The 17,787-nt window shown below is 47.8% G+C and overlaps 1 protein-coding gene across 2 annotated transcripts in view; it reads left to right on the top strand.

Annotated features, from left to right (window-relative positions):
• Klhdc4 (kelch domain containing 4) overlaps positions 1 to 17,787 on the top strand; it is a 45,547-nt gene that overhangs the window by 26,792 nt on the left and 968 nt on the right. For both annotated transcript variants that reach the window (XM_045159498.1, XM_045159499.1), the window contains 5 exons: positions 7,389 to 7,481; positions 9,030 to 9,189; positions 10,912 to 10,987; positions 12,605 to 12,813; positions 16,658 to 17,060. In XM_045159498.1, the coding sequence (XP_045015433.1) occupies positions 7,389 to 7,481; positions 9,030 to 9,189; positions 10,912 to 10,987; positions 12,605 to 12,813; positions 16,658 to 17,060 (941 nt within the window). The remainder of the gene's footprint in view (positions 1 to 7,388; positions 7,482 to 9,029; positions 9,190 to 10,911; positions 10,988 to 12,604; positions 12,814 to 16,657; positions 17,061 to 17,787) is intronic.

The following is a 17,787-nucleotide window of genomic DNA, read 5'->3' as shown; positions in this document are numbered from 1 at the left end:
AAAGGTGTGCGCTACCATGCTCACCCCAAAGTGCCTTTCTTAAAAGTAGAAAGCTGGGCGAGGCCATGCACACTTGTAACCCCAGTCTTGTGAGGAGTAAAGAGCGGAGAGTCAGTGGGGCTCCCTGGTCAGCCAGTGTGATGGGGACACCAGCAACACCTTCACTGAGGGCTTATCAAGAGAGCTAGGACTACATGGTAAGACCCTGTCTCAAAAAAGAAAAAAAAAGTTTTAATGAAGTAGGATCTTGATGAAGAAACATCCCCACCCATAGGTAGCTCAGTAAGCTTTTCAGAGTGATGCAGCTCCTGTGTTGGTTCAGGTGAGTGTGGCTGGCCCCTGAAGCTCTGGGCCTTGTGCTTGCTCCCTGTACTTATGGCTCCTTGGCCTGGCTTGGAATGTCTTCTCATGCACTCTTGCTGCACGTACTCTCATTAGACACTGGTTCTGAGAGACTTGCCTCTGGTGCTCCGTCGTGGTTGTAGACCAGTGCACTACATACACATGTCCCTGCTGCCTGGCCTGGTGGGCCCTGGGTAGCGACAGCCGGAGCTTCCGTTGGTACTTTGTTTTTGTGTCTCATGGTGGACAGTGCTGCCAAGGCTGTCTCAGTGGAACCAGACAGTAGGTTTGTGCCTGCTCTGCCCTAGCATAGCTATAGCTACCAAGCATCTTTCTATCTTGCTGGTGCTGATTAGTACCACCCAGTAGACTAGGAGTGCTTCGTGGCTCCGCACAGGCCCACCATGGTATCCCAGTCTCCACTTTCCCGCTCTGATACATGTTTCTGTGGAATGCTTGACCGCTAGTGGACACTGTATAGTACAGTCAGTCACTTACATAGCAGTTGCCTATGAGTAGAGAAACGTCACTACCAGCATCTCTACCATCAGAAGGACAAAGGTCCAGTGATGTGCTGGACCCAATCCCACATTTTATATTACATGGGGCACCAGTGATAACAGCCATCTGGTAACTTCCTTCAGCCTGTGTCTTGAGTGAGAGGCGTCTAAAACACTGCCTTGATGCAAAAAGAGAAGTCCTGATTCCTGATGTGGCAGAGCAGGCTCTGAGTACCAGCAGTGTTTATTTTGAAATCTGTGAGCCTGTCTTACATGTGTGCGTCTGAAGGAGGGCAGACATGAAAGCAGGACTCAGGCTCCCCATGGCTCTGCTTGCAGAGTTGATTGTGGGGGGAGGATGTAGAGAGGGTAGGGAGAGTGGCTGCCTTCCTTCTGCTTCAGCAAGCAAGAGGACTTGGGCTGCTGTGGTGCTCCTCCCCGGGCAGGCAGTGCTGTGGAAGGACCAGGCCTGCTGGTTCCTCCCAAGGGGTTGAGGAGGAAGATGAGCATATGACGACTCAGAAACCTCTCCTAGCCACTGGAGAAAAACCACACTGAGTCGGGAGTCTTGTGGAAACAGTAACTCTCTTTATTGCTATGAGCAGTTGCCTATATCATGTTGGGGACAAAGGCGGAGATTTTAGGATGGGGGGCGCCAGAGGTAAGGTCCAATAGTAAACTGTAACTATTGAAATGTAATTTCAACTCCTGCATGGAAGTAGCAGGCCAGAAGCCATTAGGCGTCTTGCTGAGTCCTAGCTGGCCACATGCCTGGGCCTTTCAGGGTCCAACAGGCTGCTAGTCTATGATCACTGTGGCTTCATTCCTTTGTAGCTGATGCATATCCTACTACCAACAGACCATGCTTCATTTATCCATTCGTCTCTCTTTTTAAATATATTGTATTTATTGAGGGAAGTACAGAACCAAGGGAAGGAAAATGAGTATATCCATGTGGTCTGAGAGCCCATGTGGTGGGTCTGGAAAAAAACAGAGTGAGGACAGAAAAGAAAGTACAAAGAGCTCCTGCCATGTGGAGGGCAGGAGGGTTAAAGAGCCATGTGGGAAGTGGAGGTTGGAGGTTCTCCCCTCGTTTCAGCCCAGCTGGGCCCAAATGAGGGCGAACTTGCCAAAAGTGATGATGGGACACCAAGAAAAGAGCTATCCATTCTTCTGTCTTATTTTTATTTATTTATTTTAGAGCGGGAGAGACAGAGTGTGAGGAAGAGGCAGAGAGAGAGGGAGAGAGAGAGAATGGGTGCACCAGGGCTTCCAGCCACTGCAAATGAACTCCAGATGCATGTGGCACCTTGTGCATCTCATGGGTCCTGGGGAATCAAACCTAGGTCCTTAGGTTTCACAGGCAAGTGCCTTAACTGCTAAGCCATCTCTCTAGCCCCTGTTCGTCATTTGATGGGCTGTTTTTATGTTTCCATATGCATCAAAGCCCTTAGTAATCAATAAAAATAAATAAATAAAGCAAGCCAGAACTGCAAATGTGTGTGTGGTTTGTGTGTATACTGCTTGTTCTCCTGATTGAGTACAGAGCCAGCATTTGGTCTTTAAACGCATTGGTGCATGTGTATCACAGTGACATCAAGTAGAGGTCAGGGTCCTAGAGTAGAAGAGTTGGTAGCACAGTGATTTGGGCCCTGTTGTGCAGGAGAGAGGATCTGGCTAAAGCCACACCCTACCAAATATTAGTGAATCTTGGTGTTGCATAACATTTCCTGGGAAATCTGTTTCTATTCACCCCAGATATGAGAGCAATGACAGATAGACCCAGGATTCTACCCAAGTCTAACTTGGTAAACCAGTGAATTTATTGGAGTTATTTACAATAGTACAGGCAATTTTCTGGCAGCTAAACCATTGAGGAGTTGCCCCTTCCCCCCTTAACTTAGTGTGAAGTGCTTGTAAGTAAGGTGGAGGCATTTTCCCCTTCTCTACTATGAGCAAGGTGGGCTGAAGACCTCTCAGCACACTGAGAATCTGACTTGAAGGGAGGTCAGGTGTGGACCCCTTGCTTGGCCCTTGCAGTCTGTGATCATCTTCATGTGTTGGATGTTAGGGAGATGGGAGCTTCTGGCTAGAGTGTGGCTGGTTTGTAGGAATACTAAGAGTGGGGAGTGAGAGCTTGCCTCAAAAAGACCAAAAAAAAAAAAAAAAAAAGAGTGTAAGGCAGGGGTTACAAGTTGCCATCCTTTGGCTGTAGTTTCACTGGGTGCTGAGAGTTGGCTGAGTTTGGTATGATGGAGAATCTACATCTGAGGTGGCAAAACAGAGAGGGGCATGCTCTTGGCACCTGATTTTACGTGGGCCACACCTGAGGATCGGGTGCTGCCTTTAGAGGATGGAATACCGCTAGTCTCGATTCTCTGTCATGACAGTTATGCGGCCCTGAGCTCAGGATTAGGGTAGCATGTGCTCCTTTGCTCACTGAGCATCTTGGGCAGCCTGGTGCTGTGCTGTGCAGCTTGTAAGAATGGATTGAAGTGTGTGCCTGCTGAGAGCTAGGCTGTGTACCCTCAGCCTGTAGAGCTGTTTGATGCGTAGACATCTTCTGTAAATATCACACAGTAGCCCAATGGAGGGGCCTGGTGATGCTGGCTGGAAGCATGCCCTATGGGAACGCTGTTCTGTGCACAGTCCAAATGAGCTGGAAGCTGCAGTGCCTACAACATTACATGTGTATTCCTAGTGCCATGTGTAGCTTCTAGAGGAGGAGCATGCTAACTTTCAAGCACTCCACATTTAGGATTGATGGCAATTAAAAAGTCTGTTCTGGATTAGAATATAAATAGGGTTTTTTTGGATGGCTTTATTTTTCTGGAAGGGGATAGAGAACCTTTCTATAGATTTCCCCCCCTCTTAGTTTCAAAACACAGTGGTACTTGCTTGCTGCTGCCAAATCCTTGGTGGGTCATTCAGCCAGAGGGTGGCCCACTGGGCTTACTGTTGAGGAAGGTACTGGGAGGTCTGGGCTCAGCTGGTGTTTCAGGGTGGCATTGGAAGCACAATGGTCTCCTTTGTTGTTTTGGTGTAGCCATAGATGTGAGTGCACAGGTACAGTTGTTGAATTAAAGCCTCATCCCTAGATTGTTCTTAAGCAGGAATACCTCTGAAATTCGCCAGTGCGCATGCTGTTGCCTCCTGCACTGAGGCATATACAGTTTGTCCATCACATGTGCCGGGCATGTGGCCATGCCAGCCGCTCACTCTGGGATGCAAGGCCTACTTCCCAGGAGTAGCTTTCCCATGCGTAGCACGCATAGGCAGGGTCCACATTACAGCCAGGTCCAGGCAGCCCCCACGCTGTCCTGTGAGCCTGAAGGATGTATGCTGTGCACCAGCAATCTCTTCTGAGGCTTGAAACTTGATGTTTGCTGTTTTTATCATGAATTTTGGCAATGGAATATGTTTACTAAACTTGCCAGTTCTTGGAAAAATAGGAGAAGAGCAAATAAATTGGTTGACAAATTGAGCATCCCAAACTGTCTTCAAGGACCCAATCTAGTGGGATGGATTTATGGTGACTTGGTTTTCTTTGTAGGGTGCCCAAGTAAAAGGTGAAGGATTTATGGCTGAAAAGTGCCCTTGCTAGTATAACAGAGGGTTGTATGTAGTAGGTTGTAACCCCACCAGGCATTAGTATGAAGTGAACCCACTCCAGAGACAGTGCCCGAGTGTGATGTGTGGGAGAAGGTACTGATCACTTCTGGTTGATGATCCATGCATACATGTGCTGACCATCTCAAGTGACATTAAAAGGGATGTTGGCAATGTGAAGGTATGGCCCAGCACTTCAGAATGCCCTTTGCTCTAGGCTGGGCTCAGTGAAGACCCTGGCAATGAATGCTTCATATGAACATTGTAAAGGGCAGACTGGGGATAGATGAGCGAGTACCCTTTCCACTTGACATGTGTTGATGCATTTGCCATTTGTGCGATTTCTTTTTGGCATGTGTGTATGCATGGTTGCATGTGTATATGTTCACTTGTGTGGGGGCATATGTGCACATGTGTGAACATGAGTGTGGAGGCCAGAGGTCAATCTTGTCTTCTTCAGTCATTCTCTACATTGGTGAGACTGGGTCTCTTACTGAACCCAGACCTCATTCAGTTTGGCTAGACTAAATAGCCAAGCTCTGGGCATCCTCCTGTCTTTGCCTGCCCGGTACTGGGAGTACAGGCATGTGCCACCATTCCCAGCATTTTTATGTGGGTGCTGGGGATCCAAATTCAGGTCCTAATGCTTGTGTGATAAATACTTTACCTATGGAGCATCGCCTAACCTCATTTATCAGATTTCAATCCCTCTCTTTTATTCTTCTGAGGTACATTCTCACTTTAGCTCAGGCTAACCTGGAATTCACTATGGAGTCTCAGGGTGGCCTCGAACTCACAGCGATCCTCCTACCTCTGCTTCCCAAGTGCTGGGATTAAAGGTGTGCACCACCACACCTGGCTACATTTGTCAGATTTTTTTTTTTTGTCAGATTTTTATGTAAAATCTTGCACCTGGGTTTAGGGAAACCAATAATAGCATCTATGAAAATAAATAAATGTATTATTTAAGTGGATTTCGTATTTTGTGATTCAGGTTGGAACCACTCTTGGTTGGCAACTTGGAATTGCTGTGGGAGCAGTGGAAGGGCCTGTGGGAGTACTGCACAGAAGGGCCTGCGGGCACCGATCCTGAGTAGGCGGTGAGGGCTTCCATCCATAAGGGTCTCCAGAGCAGGTCATGGTGACCTTGCTGCCTCACGCTGTGGCCTCCCTTGCCCATCAGTCGTTCTGGATCTCAGAGCACCCATGCACTGTAACAGGTGCACCCTTCCCGAGAGTGTCCCACTTGTCCTCTCCTCCCACCCTGTGTTCCTTCCCTTGTTCTGTAGGAGAGTGACGCACAGAAGACAGACAATAATGAAAGGACTCAACCCCCTGTTCAGAAGCTTACGTAAAGTGTTCTGTGAGCTGCCACTCACATACTATCTTATGAGCATTCTGTGACACAAAGTCTCTTAATCTGATTTTTTTGTCAAATCAATAGAATAAAATGTACTCTCTATGTTGGTTCCTGAGGAAATAGACTATATACATGTTTTCTGTTATTTGCTTATATATATATTTTAAATACTTAGTTTTAAACATTATATTTATATATTTTATTTATTTATTTGAGACAGAGAGGGAGAGAGAGGGAATGGGCACACCAGGCCCTCCAGCCACTGCAAACGACCTCCAGACACATGTGCCACCTTGTGCACCTGGCTTACATGAGACCTGGAAAATCGAACTTGGGTCCTTAGGCTTTACAGACATACACCTTAACCACTAAGCCATCTTTCTAGCCCGTTTGCTTATATATATATTTTTTTAATTTTTTTGTTTATTTTTATTTATTTGAGAGCGACAGAGAGAGAAAGAGGCAGGTATATAGAGAGAATGGGCGCACCAGGGCCACCAGCCACTGCAAATGAACTCCAGATGCGTGCACCCCCTGGTGCATCTGGCTAACGTGGGTCCTGGGGAACCCAGCCTCGAACCGGGGTCCTTAGGCTTCATAGGCAAGCACTTAACCACTAAGCCATCTCTTCAGCCCAGTTGCTTATAGTTTTAAAGGTTTTAATTTTATTTCTTTACCTTCTGAACCATGCCCTTGTCCCACTCCCTCCCCCTCCCCCAGGTAGGGTCTCACTCTAGCCCAGGCTGACCTGGAATTCACTGTGTAGTCTCAGGGTGGCCTTGAACTCACAGTGATCCTCCTACATCTGCCTCCCAAGTACTACAATTAAAGGTGTGCCCCACCACACCCGGAGTTTTGTTTTGTTTTTGTTTTTTTCCGAGGTAATGTTTCATTGTAGTCCAGGCTGACCTGGAATTCACTATGGAGTTTCAGGGTGCCTTCAAACTCACAACAATCCTACCTCTGCCTCCTGAGTGCTGGGATTAAAGGTGTGCGCCATCATGCCCAGCTCCAGCTGTATTTTTTTTTTAATTTTTTTGAAAATTTATTTATTTGAGAGCGACAGACACAGAGAGAAAGACAGGTAGAGGGAGAGAGAGAGAATGGGCATGCCAGGGCTTCCAGCCCCTGCAAACGAACTCCAGACGCGTGCGCCCCCTTGTGCATCTGGCTAACGTGGGACCTGGGGAACCGAGCCTCGAACTGGGGTCCTTAGGCTTCACAGGCAAGCACTTAACCGCTAAGCCATCTCTCCAGCCCATCCAGCTGTATTTTTAATACTGCATTTTCAAGGTCTTTATTTGGTAGGACTAGTTCATTATGTTTTACCTAAGAAATTTTTACACCAGGGTCAGAGATATTTTTCTCCTTTCTTATTACAAGTCTTTTTTTTTTTCCATACTAGAATTGAATTAAGCACTCAGGCATGCTAGGCAAGTGCTTTACCACTGAGCTATAAATTCAGTCCTCTAGAAGTCTTATAGTAGCTGGCTAGATGATCAGGATGGCTTTGGTAGCTTTTGGTGATTGTGGTTTTGTTGCTATTTTTTTATTTTTTCTTGTCCCCTTTATTTTAGATCAACAGGAGGTCCTTCGGGTCGGAGTGGACATCGGATGGTGGCCTGGAAGAGACAGCTAATTCTTTTTGGTGGCTTTCATGAGAGTGCACGGTTGGTACCAACAGCAGAAAACTGCCCCTTTTTTTCATTTTTATTTTATTGTTTTGGTTTTTTGAGGTAGGGTCTTATCATAGCCTAGGCTGAGCTAGAATTCACTATGTAGTCTCAGGGTGGCCTCGAACTCCTACCTTTACCTTCCAAGTGCTGGGATTAATGGCTTGTGCCACTGTGCCTGGCAAGACTGCTTTTTCTGAAACATCATGGGCTGACTGTTCTGACCACACATAAATCACTGCCCACCTTGTCAGATTGGCACCAGCTTCCTTGGGTACACAGCATGCCAACTACGTGGGATAATGGTGTGGAGGAAATGAAAAGTTTATCTGTGCATTAAGTCATCATCCACCATGTACAGGACTGTGTGTGCAACCAGCGCATTCTCCTCCCCCACTCCCTGTCCTCGACCTGTGAACTTGTAGGTTGCAAGTCATAGTTATAATTTGCAACATTCTAAAATCAGAATCTGTTTAAAATGATTTGGAAGGTATATGACACAGAAAAGTTTATAGGACTACAATAGATGTAGTCACTATCCAAATCAGATTGGTTTGAGTTTTAAATTCCATCTTTCCTAGTTTTTCTTAAGACAGTTGCTCCTGATCGTAAATTCAAAATAGAATTTCTTTACTGAAAATCCACAGTGTGAAACCCAAGGGAATCTTCTAAAAACTTGGAATCCCCTGACCTCAATGGATGTTATGCAAGAGGACCTGTGCATCTGAGTGGCAGCCAGTGGTTCCCATGGCTTCTTAGCTCTTCTCCAGGACAAGGGAGGCCCCAGCCATTCTACCTCAAAATCTCTGTCGTGTGGGAGCAGAGCTGAGGTCACTTTGTACCAGCTCTCCTGCATTCCTAAAGCACCAGGCCTGGGTTATTTGGGTGCACTATAAGAAGTAATGGTTATGTACAGCCAGCAGAGATCTCTCCATTGTGGTTTAGCACTTCTTGCTGCATGACTAAAGGCCACTGTCTTGTTTTGTGACAGTCACTCCACAATAGCAAGTCTCCCTATTTCCTTCTAAGTTTTTCCTGTGTGCTAAGTCCTTTGGCACATGAATGTTTGGGTATTGAGCAGTGTGGGCACCAGCCATGTCTCCTTGCTTTGTTTGGGCTGCTCATGTGAAGGGTCTGCTCCTGTCCATGGGTTTTGTTGGGTCCTCTGCCAGCTTGCTCATTTCTACCCCTAGTTAAGGGTCTTGCTATGGGTCTTGCCAAGCTGTAAGTGTCTCTGCTCTCCTAATTCAGTTAGACCCTCCAACTCGACATAATTTTTTGGGAGCTTGGCCATTTTGTCATTTGGGTAAGGAAATAGGCATACTTCTCACGTAAAGTACCATGCATCTGTGGGCATCAGTTATTTCTAATTTTCAAATATAAATTTAAATGTATTTACAGTCCTTTGCTTGGATGTAGACTTTATGTACATAATTTGGTGAAAATGCAGAAAGTTTACCTTTAATTTAAGCAGGATGCATGTTTTAATAACCCTGCTGTTTCTTGTCATCTCTGTGACGGCTTATGTGTCTTTTCTCCACCCAGAGATTATATCTACTACAATGATGTGTATACCTTCAGCCTTGACACATTCTCGTGGAACAAGGTGTCCCCATCAGGTCTTGGGCCCACACCTAGATCAGGCTGCCTGATGTCTGTCACCCCCCAGGGTAGCATAGCCATCTATGGGGGCTACTCCAAACAGGTAAGATCTAGTGTGTAGAAAATTAGAGGAACTTCTGTTTCTCTTCAGACCATCTATAATGGAAGCTTCCAAAGATGATGTGTTAATATAAGCAACTCTTTGCATTGAGTTAGGAGTAGACAGAGGTAGTGTTAATCTGCTCCTCATTGGGCATACAAAGATTTTAAGGCCTGTCACACTCTAATCCATGCTCCCAACGCTGGACATTGCTGCTTTGCTGTGCACACATTTCTGTGTTTTGGGAGTGTTAAGCTATAGTCATTACAAATGTCCTATAGTATCCTACCAGGATCCATACTGTGGCTTAGTTCTTCCTCCCACTAGCAGACTTGTTTCTCTGTGTGCCTGCAAGCAGTGCTATCAGCAGTTTTCCTAAGCCATTGCACTGGAGTCTCTTACTGGCTTACAGAGTTTTGTGCCTACAAGTGCTAACCCCTCTTTGCCCTGCTCTACATTAGCACTTTGCCAGCCTTGATGTTGTGAACCTGAAAGATAGAGAATGTCTTGCATTGAAGGAGTTTTTAGTCCTCTGTGTTTTGAAAATTCTCAGCACATTATTACCTCATGTAGATTCTACCCTTGCTGTTTTACTGTACTCCATCACGTGTCTGTTCATGAAACCATGTCTCGTCCATCATCCTCGTGTAACTCAAAGTGCAAACATCACCACATACTTGCCACGTGTGTCTCATCACACGGAGTCGGTGTTAATTGTAATGTAGTTACACTGCAGTGCACAGTGCTGTATGCACTGCTGGCCGTGACAGTGGGAATGTGGCTTGCTTTTCATCTTTCATAGTTCCTGCTTTAACTATAGAGGTGGGTTCTGCTCTGATCCTTCCCTCCATGTTAAATGTGTGTTCTAGAATTTTCAGTTCGTCTTTTCTTCATGTTGAGTTCAAAGATTGTGTTTCCATTTTTATAAAATTTATTTATGAGAGTGAGAGAGATGGGGGAGAGAGAATGGAGCATGCCAGGTCTCTAGCCACTGCAATCGAACTCCAGAAGCTTGCACCACCCTGTGCATCTGGCTTTACATGGGTACTGGAGAATTAAACTCGAGTCCTTAGACCTTGTAGGCCAGCACCTTAACTGCTGAGCCATCTCTCCAGCCCTGTTTCCATTTTGTGCTGGGGGCATCTGTGCTGCTCTAGTCTATGATGAGTGGAGCTGCAGTGAGCATGTCCATATGGCTTTGGCCACATGGAAGCATGGTTCTTCTTAGGCAAACATCTGGAGGCCTTCCCCCCCCCCCCCGAGGTAGGGTCTCACTCTGGCTCAGACTGACCTGGAATTCACTATGGAGTCTCAGGGTGGCCTTGAACTCTCAGCGATCCTCCTACCTCTGCTTCCCGAGTGCTGGGATTAAAGGCGTGCACCACCACGCCCGGCTTGGAGTTCTTTTAAGTGGCAGTGGCACCCTTTCTTCCTAACACCACTGGTGTGGCTATGTCACTGAAAGGGGCAGCTGGGGACAAATGTGAGCTGCAATGAGAAGTGGCTGAATTGTGCTGTCTGCTGTATGATGCGCATTGGTGCGAGTATCAGGAATTCTGTGGCAGAGCACACTCCAGTGTTCCCGGTGTGACTGGGTTTTCAAGTTGGCTGGCTATGTCTGAGCTCAGTGAACTTGAGTCCCCCCGCTGGAAACACCTCAGCCTGTGGGCTGAGTGTTGCCGCCAGTGCCCTGCTGGGTCTCACGCGGCTCCTTTCTTTTTGCAGAGAATCAAGAAAGATGTGGACAGAGGCATCCAGCATTCGGATATGTTCCTCCTGAAGCCTGAAGAAGGGGGAGAAGGTACTGCTCTGGTTTCAGTGACCTGTGTCTGGCCTGTGAGGCCCAGGGGCAGGCCCATGGACTGAGGAAAAGCTTGTGCTCCCCTCTGGTAGATGTCAGGGCTGCAGGGAGTTCCCTGTGCTCTGGGAGTCATGCCACCTTGCCCTGGCCAAGGTACCTTTTCTGAATTATGAGCAGAACTTCAGTAGCCCCTGGCACCTAGCAGGAGCCCAGAACCACTCAGCCATTCACATCACCTTCTACAACTCATGTGTGGATTTGTCTTATTTCTGGCTGTGGTCTTCATGCTTATAGATAAGATTGGGGCGGCGCTCTGGGCAGCGTCATTGTGCATGTGTTCTTGGGACCCCAAGGTGTGGGAGCCATGTGTGTCAAAGGGGTGTGAGAGATGGGCAGGAAGGGGCTGCTCCTTTGCAGTCGTTTCTTGACTTTTAAAGAATTTTTGTTCTTGCTCAAGAGCAAGTGAAAGTCATTAGGACATGGGTTTTTGTGGGACTTGGAATCCCATTCCATGATGAACCTGGGAGTGCTGCCACTTGGACACGACACTGTGCCCTGGGCCCAAGGCTTGCGTTAGTGCCAGGACTGCTGCAGAGTGACAGCAAGTCTTCCAGCCTGCTGGGGCTTTTCTGCCGTAGAGTGAGGAGATGGTGTGCATGGCAACGCGACCTCTCTCCTGCACTGGAATTTAGACTGAGGCCTGTGAAGTGACCCAGCCCAGATGCTCCTTAGGTGGCTGTAGCAGTCTGCACTGGCTAGGGCTGGTAAGGGCATTTGCTGTTGCAGGTGGGAGCCCTTTTGCAGGTTCCAGTTTACGTGATCAGGAAACATGAACATGGAGTGTGGCCTGTCCTCTGCTCAGCAGCTTGGTCCATGGAAAGGAGGCCTGCATTGCTGGCTACACACTCTGGTGTATGGTTCATAGCCAGAGGTGTGGGCCTAGCCCACTCTGTTGCATGCACAACAGTTACTTTTCTCTGGTTCTTTCCCTCATAATACCAAACCACATGTGGTTTCAGGCTACTTGAATTAGACACCTGCCAAGAAAGGATAACATAGTTATATATATATATGTAATTATATATATATAGTTATATACATAGTTATATATATATATATATGTGTGTGTGTGTGTGTGTATATATATATATATATGTGTGTGTGTGTATATGTATATATATCTCCTTTCTCCAGAGGAGATGCAGTGCCAACCCAAGGGTTCAGGACTGGGCCAGACTGGCATGAGACAAGTGGGATGAGAGGATGTGGACTTGTAAGGCTGGGCTGGCCACGGGTTCCTTTGAAGCATATTTTTGCCCAGGATCCTCCAACAAGGTGGCCCCTCCTGCCAGAGCCACCTGCACACCTGTCTCCCTTGCCTCACAGAGGAGGGTCTGAGACTCAGGCATGCTCACAGCTGAGTGCTGACAAGGACAGACCTTGGCGGTGTTGAGTGGCATCTGTTCCTCCTGGAGAGCAGCAGAGTGAGGCACTTGCTGTTTACACATGGAGCGTCGGTTTTCCATGGTCCTTCATCTTCAGTTGGCCCGGATTCCTTGTGTGTCCTTGACTGGCTTTACATGTCCCCATGCTTACTCCTCCCTCTGTCCTTGACAGCTAAATGGATGTGGACCCGGATTAACCCTTCAGGGATCAAGCCCACTGCCAGGTCTGGGTTTTCAGTGGCTATGGCCCCAAATCAGCAGATACTGATCTTCGGGGGTGTCTGTGATGAGGAGGAGGAAGAGAGCTTGGAGGGTGTGTTCTTCAATGACCTGCACTTCTATGACGCCACCAAGAACCGCTGGTTCACGGCACAGCTGAAGGTACCTATTTGTTTATTTGCTTTAAAATTTTTAATTTTTCACTGTACTTCTCATCACTTATCAGTGGCTACACTATGAAAGAGAATAACTCCCCATTTCCCAGCAGCTATTAGCTATCATTAGCTCATCAGGGAGGGAAGCGGCCTTTCAATCCTCTCCTTTACCTGTAAGAAAATGTTTGTTGGCCCCATCATGTGCAAGTCTTGTGCAGGTAACTGCAGCTGCTGTGAGTTCATGAGTACAGTGGTCTTGTCATGTCTAGACAACAGAGTTCTACAGCTCTCTTCACCATCCTCCATCTCTTTCCCCCCCACTTTTTTTTTGTTTTTCGAGGAGGGTCTCACTCTAGCCCAGGCTGACCTGGAATTCACTATGTAGTCTCAGGGTGGCCTCAAACTCTTGGTGATCCTCCTACCTCTGCTTCCTAAGTGCTGGGATTAAAGGCGTGCAGCACCACACCCAGCCTCCAGCTCTTTATTTTATTTTTTTATTTGTTGTGTGTGTGTGAGAGAGAGAGAGAGAGAGAAAGAGAGGCATGTGCGCAGATAGAGAGAATGGGTACACTGGGGCCTTTAGCCACTGCAAATGAACTCCCAACACATGTGCCCCCTTGTGCATACAGCTTATATGGGTCCTGGGGAATCGAACCTGGGTCCTTAGGCTTCACAGGAAAACACCTTAACCACTAAGTCATTTCACTAGCCCTCCAGCCCTTTTTTAATTCTCATCCTCCTCTTTCTTCTCTCTGTTTTTGTGGCAGGTATCATTCTAGCCCAAGCTGATCTGGAATTCACTCTGTAGCCTAGTCTGGCCTTGAACTCACAACTGTCCTCCCACTTCAGCCTGCTGAGTGCTGGGATTAATGTAAGCCACCACACAGCCAGCTCTTATATTTTTTCCATCCCATTTTCCACAGTATTTCCTGAGACTTGCAAGGGATGAATGTATAGATCCCATGTAGGGCTGACCACTCGCCAGTCACTTAGTTGAGTGCTTGACTATTTTCTCTGTACTAACTGCCTTCCACTGCCAAAAACAACATCAAAAATAAAACAGTAACAACAAAATAACTTTTCTGACCAGGTCTGATAACAGAACTGCTCTATAATATAAAGATAAATGTTTAGGAGGCAGTTTGACAATAGATCTATTTGGCAGTATAGGAATGAACAGTAGATTCTTCCTTAGGGCCTATAGTCTTTTTGATTTTTTAAATTTAAAAATTTTAATTTTTTGTTTGTTTTTGTTTTTCAATGTAGGGTCTCACTCTAGCCCAGGCTGACCTGGAATTCACTATGGAGTCTCAGGGTGGTCTCGAACTCATGGCAATCCTACCTCTGCCTCCCGAGTGCTGGGATTAAAGGCGTGCGCCACCCCACCTGGCAAATTTTAATTTTTTATTGACAACTTCCATAATTATAGACAATAACCCATGGTAATCCCCTTCTTCCCCCTACTTTCCCATTTGAAACTCCACTGTCCATCATACCCCTTCCCCCTCTCAATCAGTCTTTTTTTTTTTTTTTTTTTTTTTTGGTTTTTCAAGGTAGGGTCTCACTCTGGGTCATCAGGCTGACCTGGAATTCACTATGGAGTCTCAGGGTGGCCTCGAACTCATGACGATCCTCCTACCTCTGCCTCCCGAGTGTTGGGATTAAAGGTGTGCGCCACCACGCTCGGCCAGTCTTTTATTTTGATGTCATGATCTTTTCCTCCTATTATGATGGTCCTATGTAGGTAGTATCAGGCACTGTGAGGTTATGGATATCCAGGCCATTTGGTGTCTGGAGGAGCACGTTGTAAGGAGTCCTACCCTTCCTTTGGCTCTTACATTCTTTCTGCTACCTCTTCCTCAATGGACTCTGAGCCTTAGAAGGTGTGATAGAGATATTGCAATGCTGAGCACTCCTCTGTCACTTCTTCTCAGCACCGTGGTGCCTTCTGAGTCATCCCAAGGTCATCACCATCTGAAAAGAGGTTCTCTACCAGTAATATATGGGTATGAGCATTAAGAGAAGTGCTTACTCGGCAGTTTGATAAGCATAGTATATACATTTAGCCAGACAGCAGCAGATGTTACACCTCTAGGACTCATGACTACCCCTTTTGTAGGTTTTCAATATCAGGGATGTATTTCCTCCCCTGGAGCGGGCCTCCAGTCCAATTAGAGAGCTGTTGTTTTCCCCATAACATATGTGCCACTATTGCACCCATTGTCTCATTTGGCCTGGCTGGCCAAATCTAAGGCTTGCAGTGTTCACTGTTGAGTATCTCCACTGGTGATTTCTCTCTCTCCCATTGAACTGCATGCAGTGTGGCTTTTTCCAGCTTTGTGTCAGCTGGTCTACGTGGAGGTGGTTTTCAGCTCAGCTGCAGCAGGATTTCTCAGTGACCTTGCAGCCCAAGTATACAGAGTCTTCAGCAATAGGGTCTTACCATCTATTCCTGGTAGAAAACCAAGGGCCTTGGCAATGCCCAGCCATGGACTTTTGATCTGTTTTTCAGTACCAGGCATGAGTTCCTTCCTGTGGGGTGGGCCTCTGATCCAGTTAGAGCGGTTGGTGGCCGGTAATAATCATGGCACTCTTGCATCCAAGAGCATGTCTTATCTGGTGGGTTAGTACTGTAGGTAATATTGGTAATGACTTTTGTCTGCCTGCAACATGCACAACACCTTCCAATACTGAAAACTAGTGAGCGGGAAGTTTCTGCTTCCACTCCATCTGAATTTCTACACACAGTGGGTGTGGTACCTTGAGTTCTTGAGAGTCTTCTGCCTCAACTGGTCAGAATGGGACTCTGGTGGCCCTACCCCTTGTGCCCTAATGGAACCCCTGTACACTCTTTGCCCATTGTCTCATGTCCCTTAGCTTCTGCTGACTATTAGCTAACACTGACTGGCAGTCCCCTGGACTTCTGCCCATGACTTGCCAACACAGCTGGGATAACAGGCAAGTCCCAGGAAGCTCAACCTCCCCCACCTCCAGCAGCCTTGATATTGCACACGTGCAAGCAGATTGCTGCTCCAGGGATGCCCATCAAGCCAGAGGCTCCAGTACCTATTGCTGACTTGGGTCCTGTGGGTGCTTGGTAGAAACCAGTGCTGGACACACGCCTCTGCTGTGGAGCAGAGCTGTACAGGGTCTCCTCTGGCTCTCTGAGAACACAGAACCCAGCAGATTGATCAGTGTCCTGGTTCTTCAACTGCGTGGTCTCAGGGTCCTGTGATGCCCTTCAGGAACTGTTCTTGAGTTCCTTGTGCAGCCACAGAACAACCGAGTCTTACTGGAACAGGGAGCTGAGCAGTATTGACTGAAGGTAGGGATAGCTAGAACATGTGAGCATTCTGCCGTAAATGACCAGACAGAGGCTACAATGGAAGTGCTGGCCTCACCCTGTGGGGTGGCCAGGGAGACAAGGCAGATGACTTCCTGCAGGAAGGCACTCACCTGGAGTTAGTTACCAGCACACTTTGAAGTGCTGGTAACCGGGGGTTCTCCTTCCAGGCATGGCCCTTGTACTGCTGACCTGCTTGTCCTTTCATTGGCTGAGGATAGGAGTCATGGAACCATAGGATTCTTCAGCCCTTTTGTGAATAGACAGTCATGTGGTTAGGATTTCCCAAGACAGGCCTCAGGCATGAGCCGCATGCATGTTAGCCAGGTCTGGACCTGCCGAGGGGCTGCCCAGTGGGTGAGGAGGTCAGGTGAAGGTCCGGCCTGCTGCTCCTGCCTTGTGGAGGAGCGTGTTCTCAGTACTACACTCCTGTGTCCTCAGAGCCATGGCCAGCATGTTGGAGGGAGGGAGCTTCCCTGTCCTACTGTGCAGTTTGTTCTGTTGACAGGGCCCCAAGTCAGAGAAGAAGAAACGGAGGCGGGGCAAAACAGGGGAGCATGAAGGTGGCAGTGAGCAGGAACGTGAGGAGGCTGGTGCCCCAGAGCCCCTGGAAGTGGTCAAAGAGGTGGTGGCTGAAGACGGAACTGTGGTCACCATCAAACAAGTGCTTGTTGCCCCTAAACTGGCTGGATGGACCACACCTGAGGATGAAAGCAGTGCTGTGGAAGCCAGTGGTCCTGAAGTCGAGCCATGTCCACGCTCCAGTGCCATGCTGGCTGTCAAACATGGGCTGCTCTATGTCTATGGTGGCATGTTTGAAGCCGGTGACTGCCAGGTGACCCTCAGTGACCTGTACTGCCTTGACCTCCACAAGATGGAAGAGTGGAAGGTCCTGGTAGAGATGGATCCAAGTAAGTTGGGTGGGGTGGGCTCCCTTTATGCTGAATTGAGTGTCTCATGGTATCCATCTTACCTTGTGAAAGTTTATTCCTTGCCTCATAGGGACTCTTGATCACACCTTTGGGCTAGGTTTACTCAGAGTAGGGTCTGGGGATAGAGAGGGGCTCCCCTCGTCATGCTGCCAAGCCCAGGTGCTGGTGGGAGCGAGGCAGGTAGTAGCACCTGCAGGCGGCCTGCTACATGCCCCGTGTCCTTCCAGACCTTCCTGTGGCTTGTGTAGACCAGGGAGTGCTTAACCTGCTGTTGCAGCCTGGTTCACACTGCTGGTAGAAATCACCCAACCAAGAGCAGCTTCTGGGAAAAAGAGGTTTATTTTGGCTTACAGGCTCGAGGGGAAGCTTCACGATGGCAGGGGAAAATGATGGCATGAGCAGAGGGTGGACATCACCCCCTGGCCAACATAAGGTGGACCACAGCAACAGGAGGGTGTGCCAAACACTGGCATGGGGAAACTGGCTATAAAGCCCATAAGCCCGCCCCCAACAACACACTCCCTCCAGGAGGCATTAATTCCCAAATCTCCATCAGCTGGGAACCTAGCATTCAGAACACCTAAGTTTATGGGGGACACCTGACTCAAACCACCACACCTGCCCTGGCATCCAGGGCTCCTGGTGGATCCTGAGGCCTTGTCCTCTCACCATCTTTTGTTCCTTGCATCCTCACTTTACCCCGTAC

This window comes from Jaculus jaculus, chromosome 1 (genome assembly GCF_020740685.1).
Source record: "Jaculus jaculus isolate mJacJac1 chromosome 1, mJacJac1.mat.Y.cur, whole genome shotgun sequence".
Taxonomy (NCBI): domain Eukaryota; kingdom Metazoa; phylum Chordata; class Mammalia; order Rodentia; family Dipodidae; genus Jaculus; species Jaculus jaculus.
This window is presented reverse-complemented; position numbering and strand designations above follow the sequence as displayed.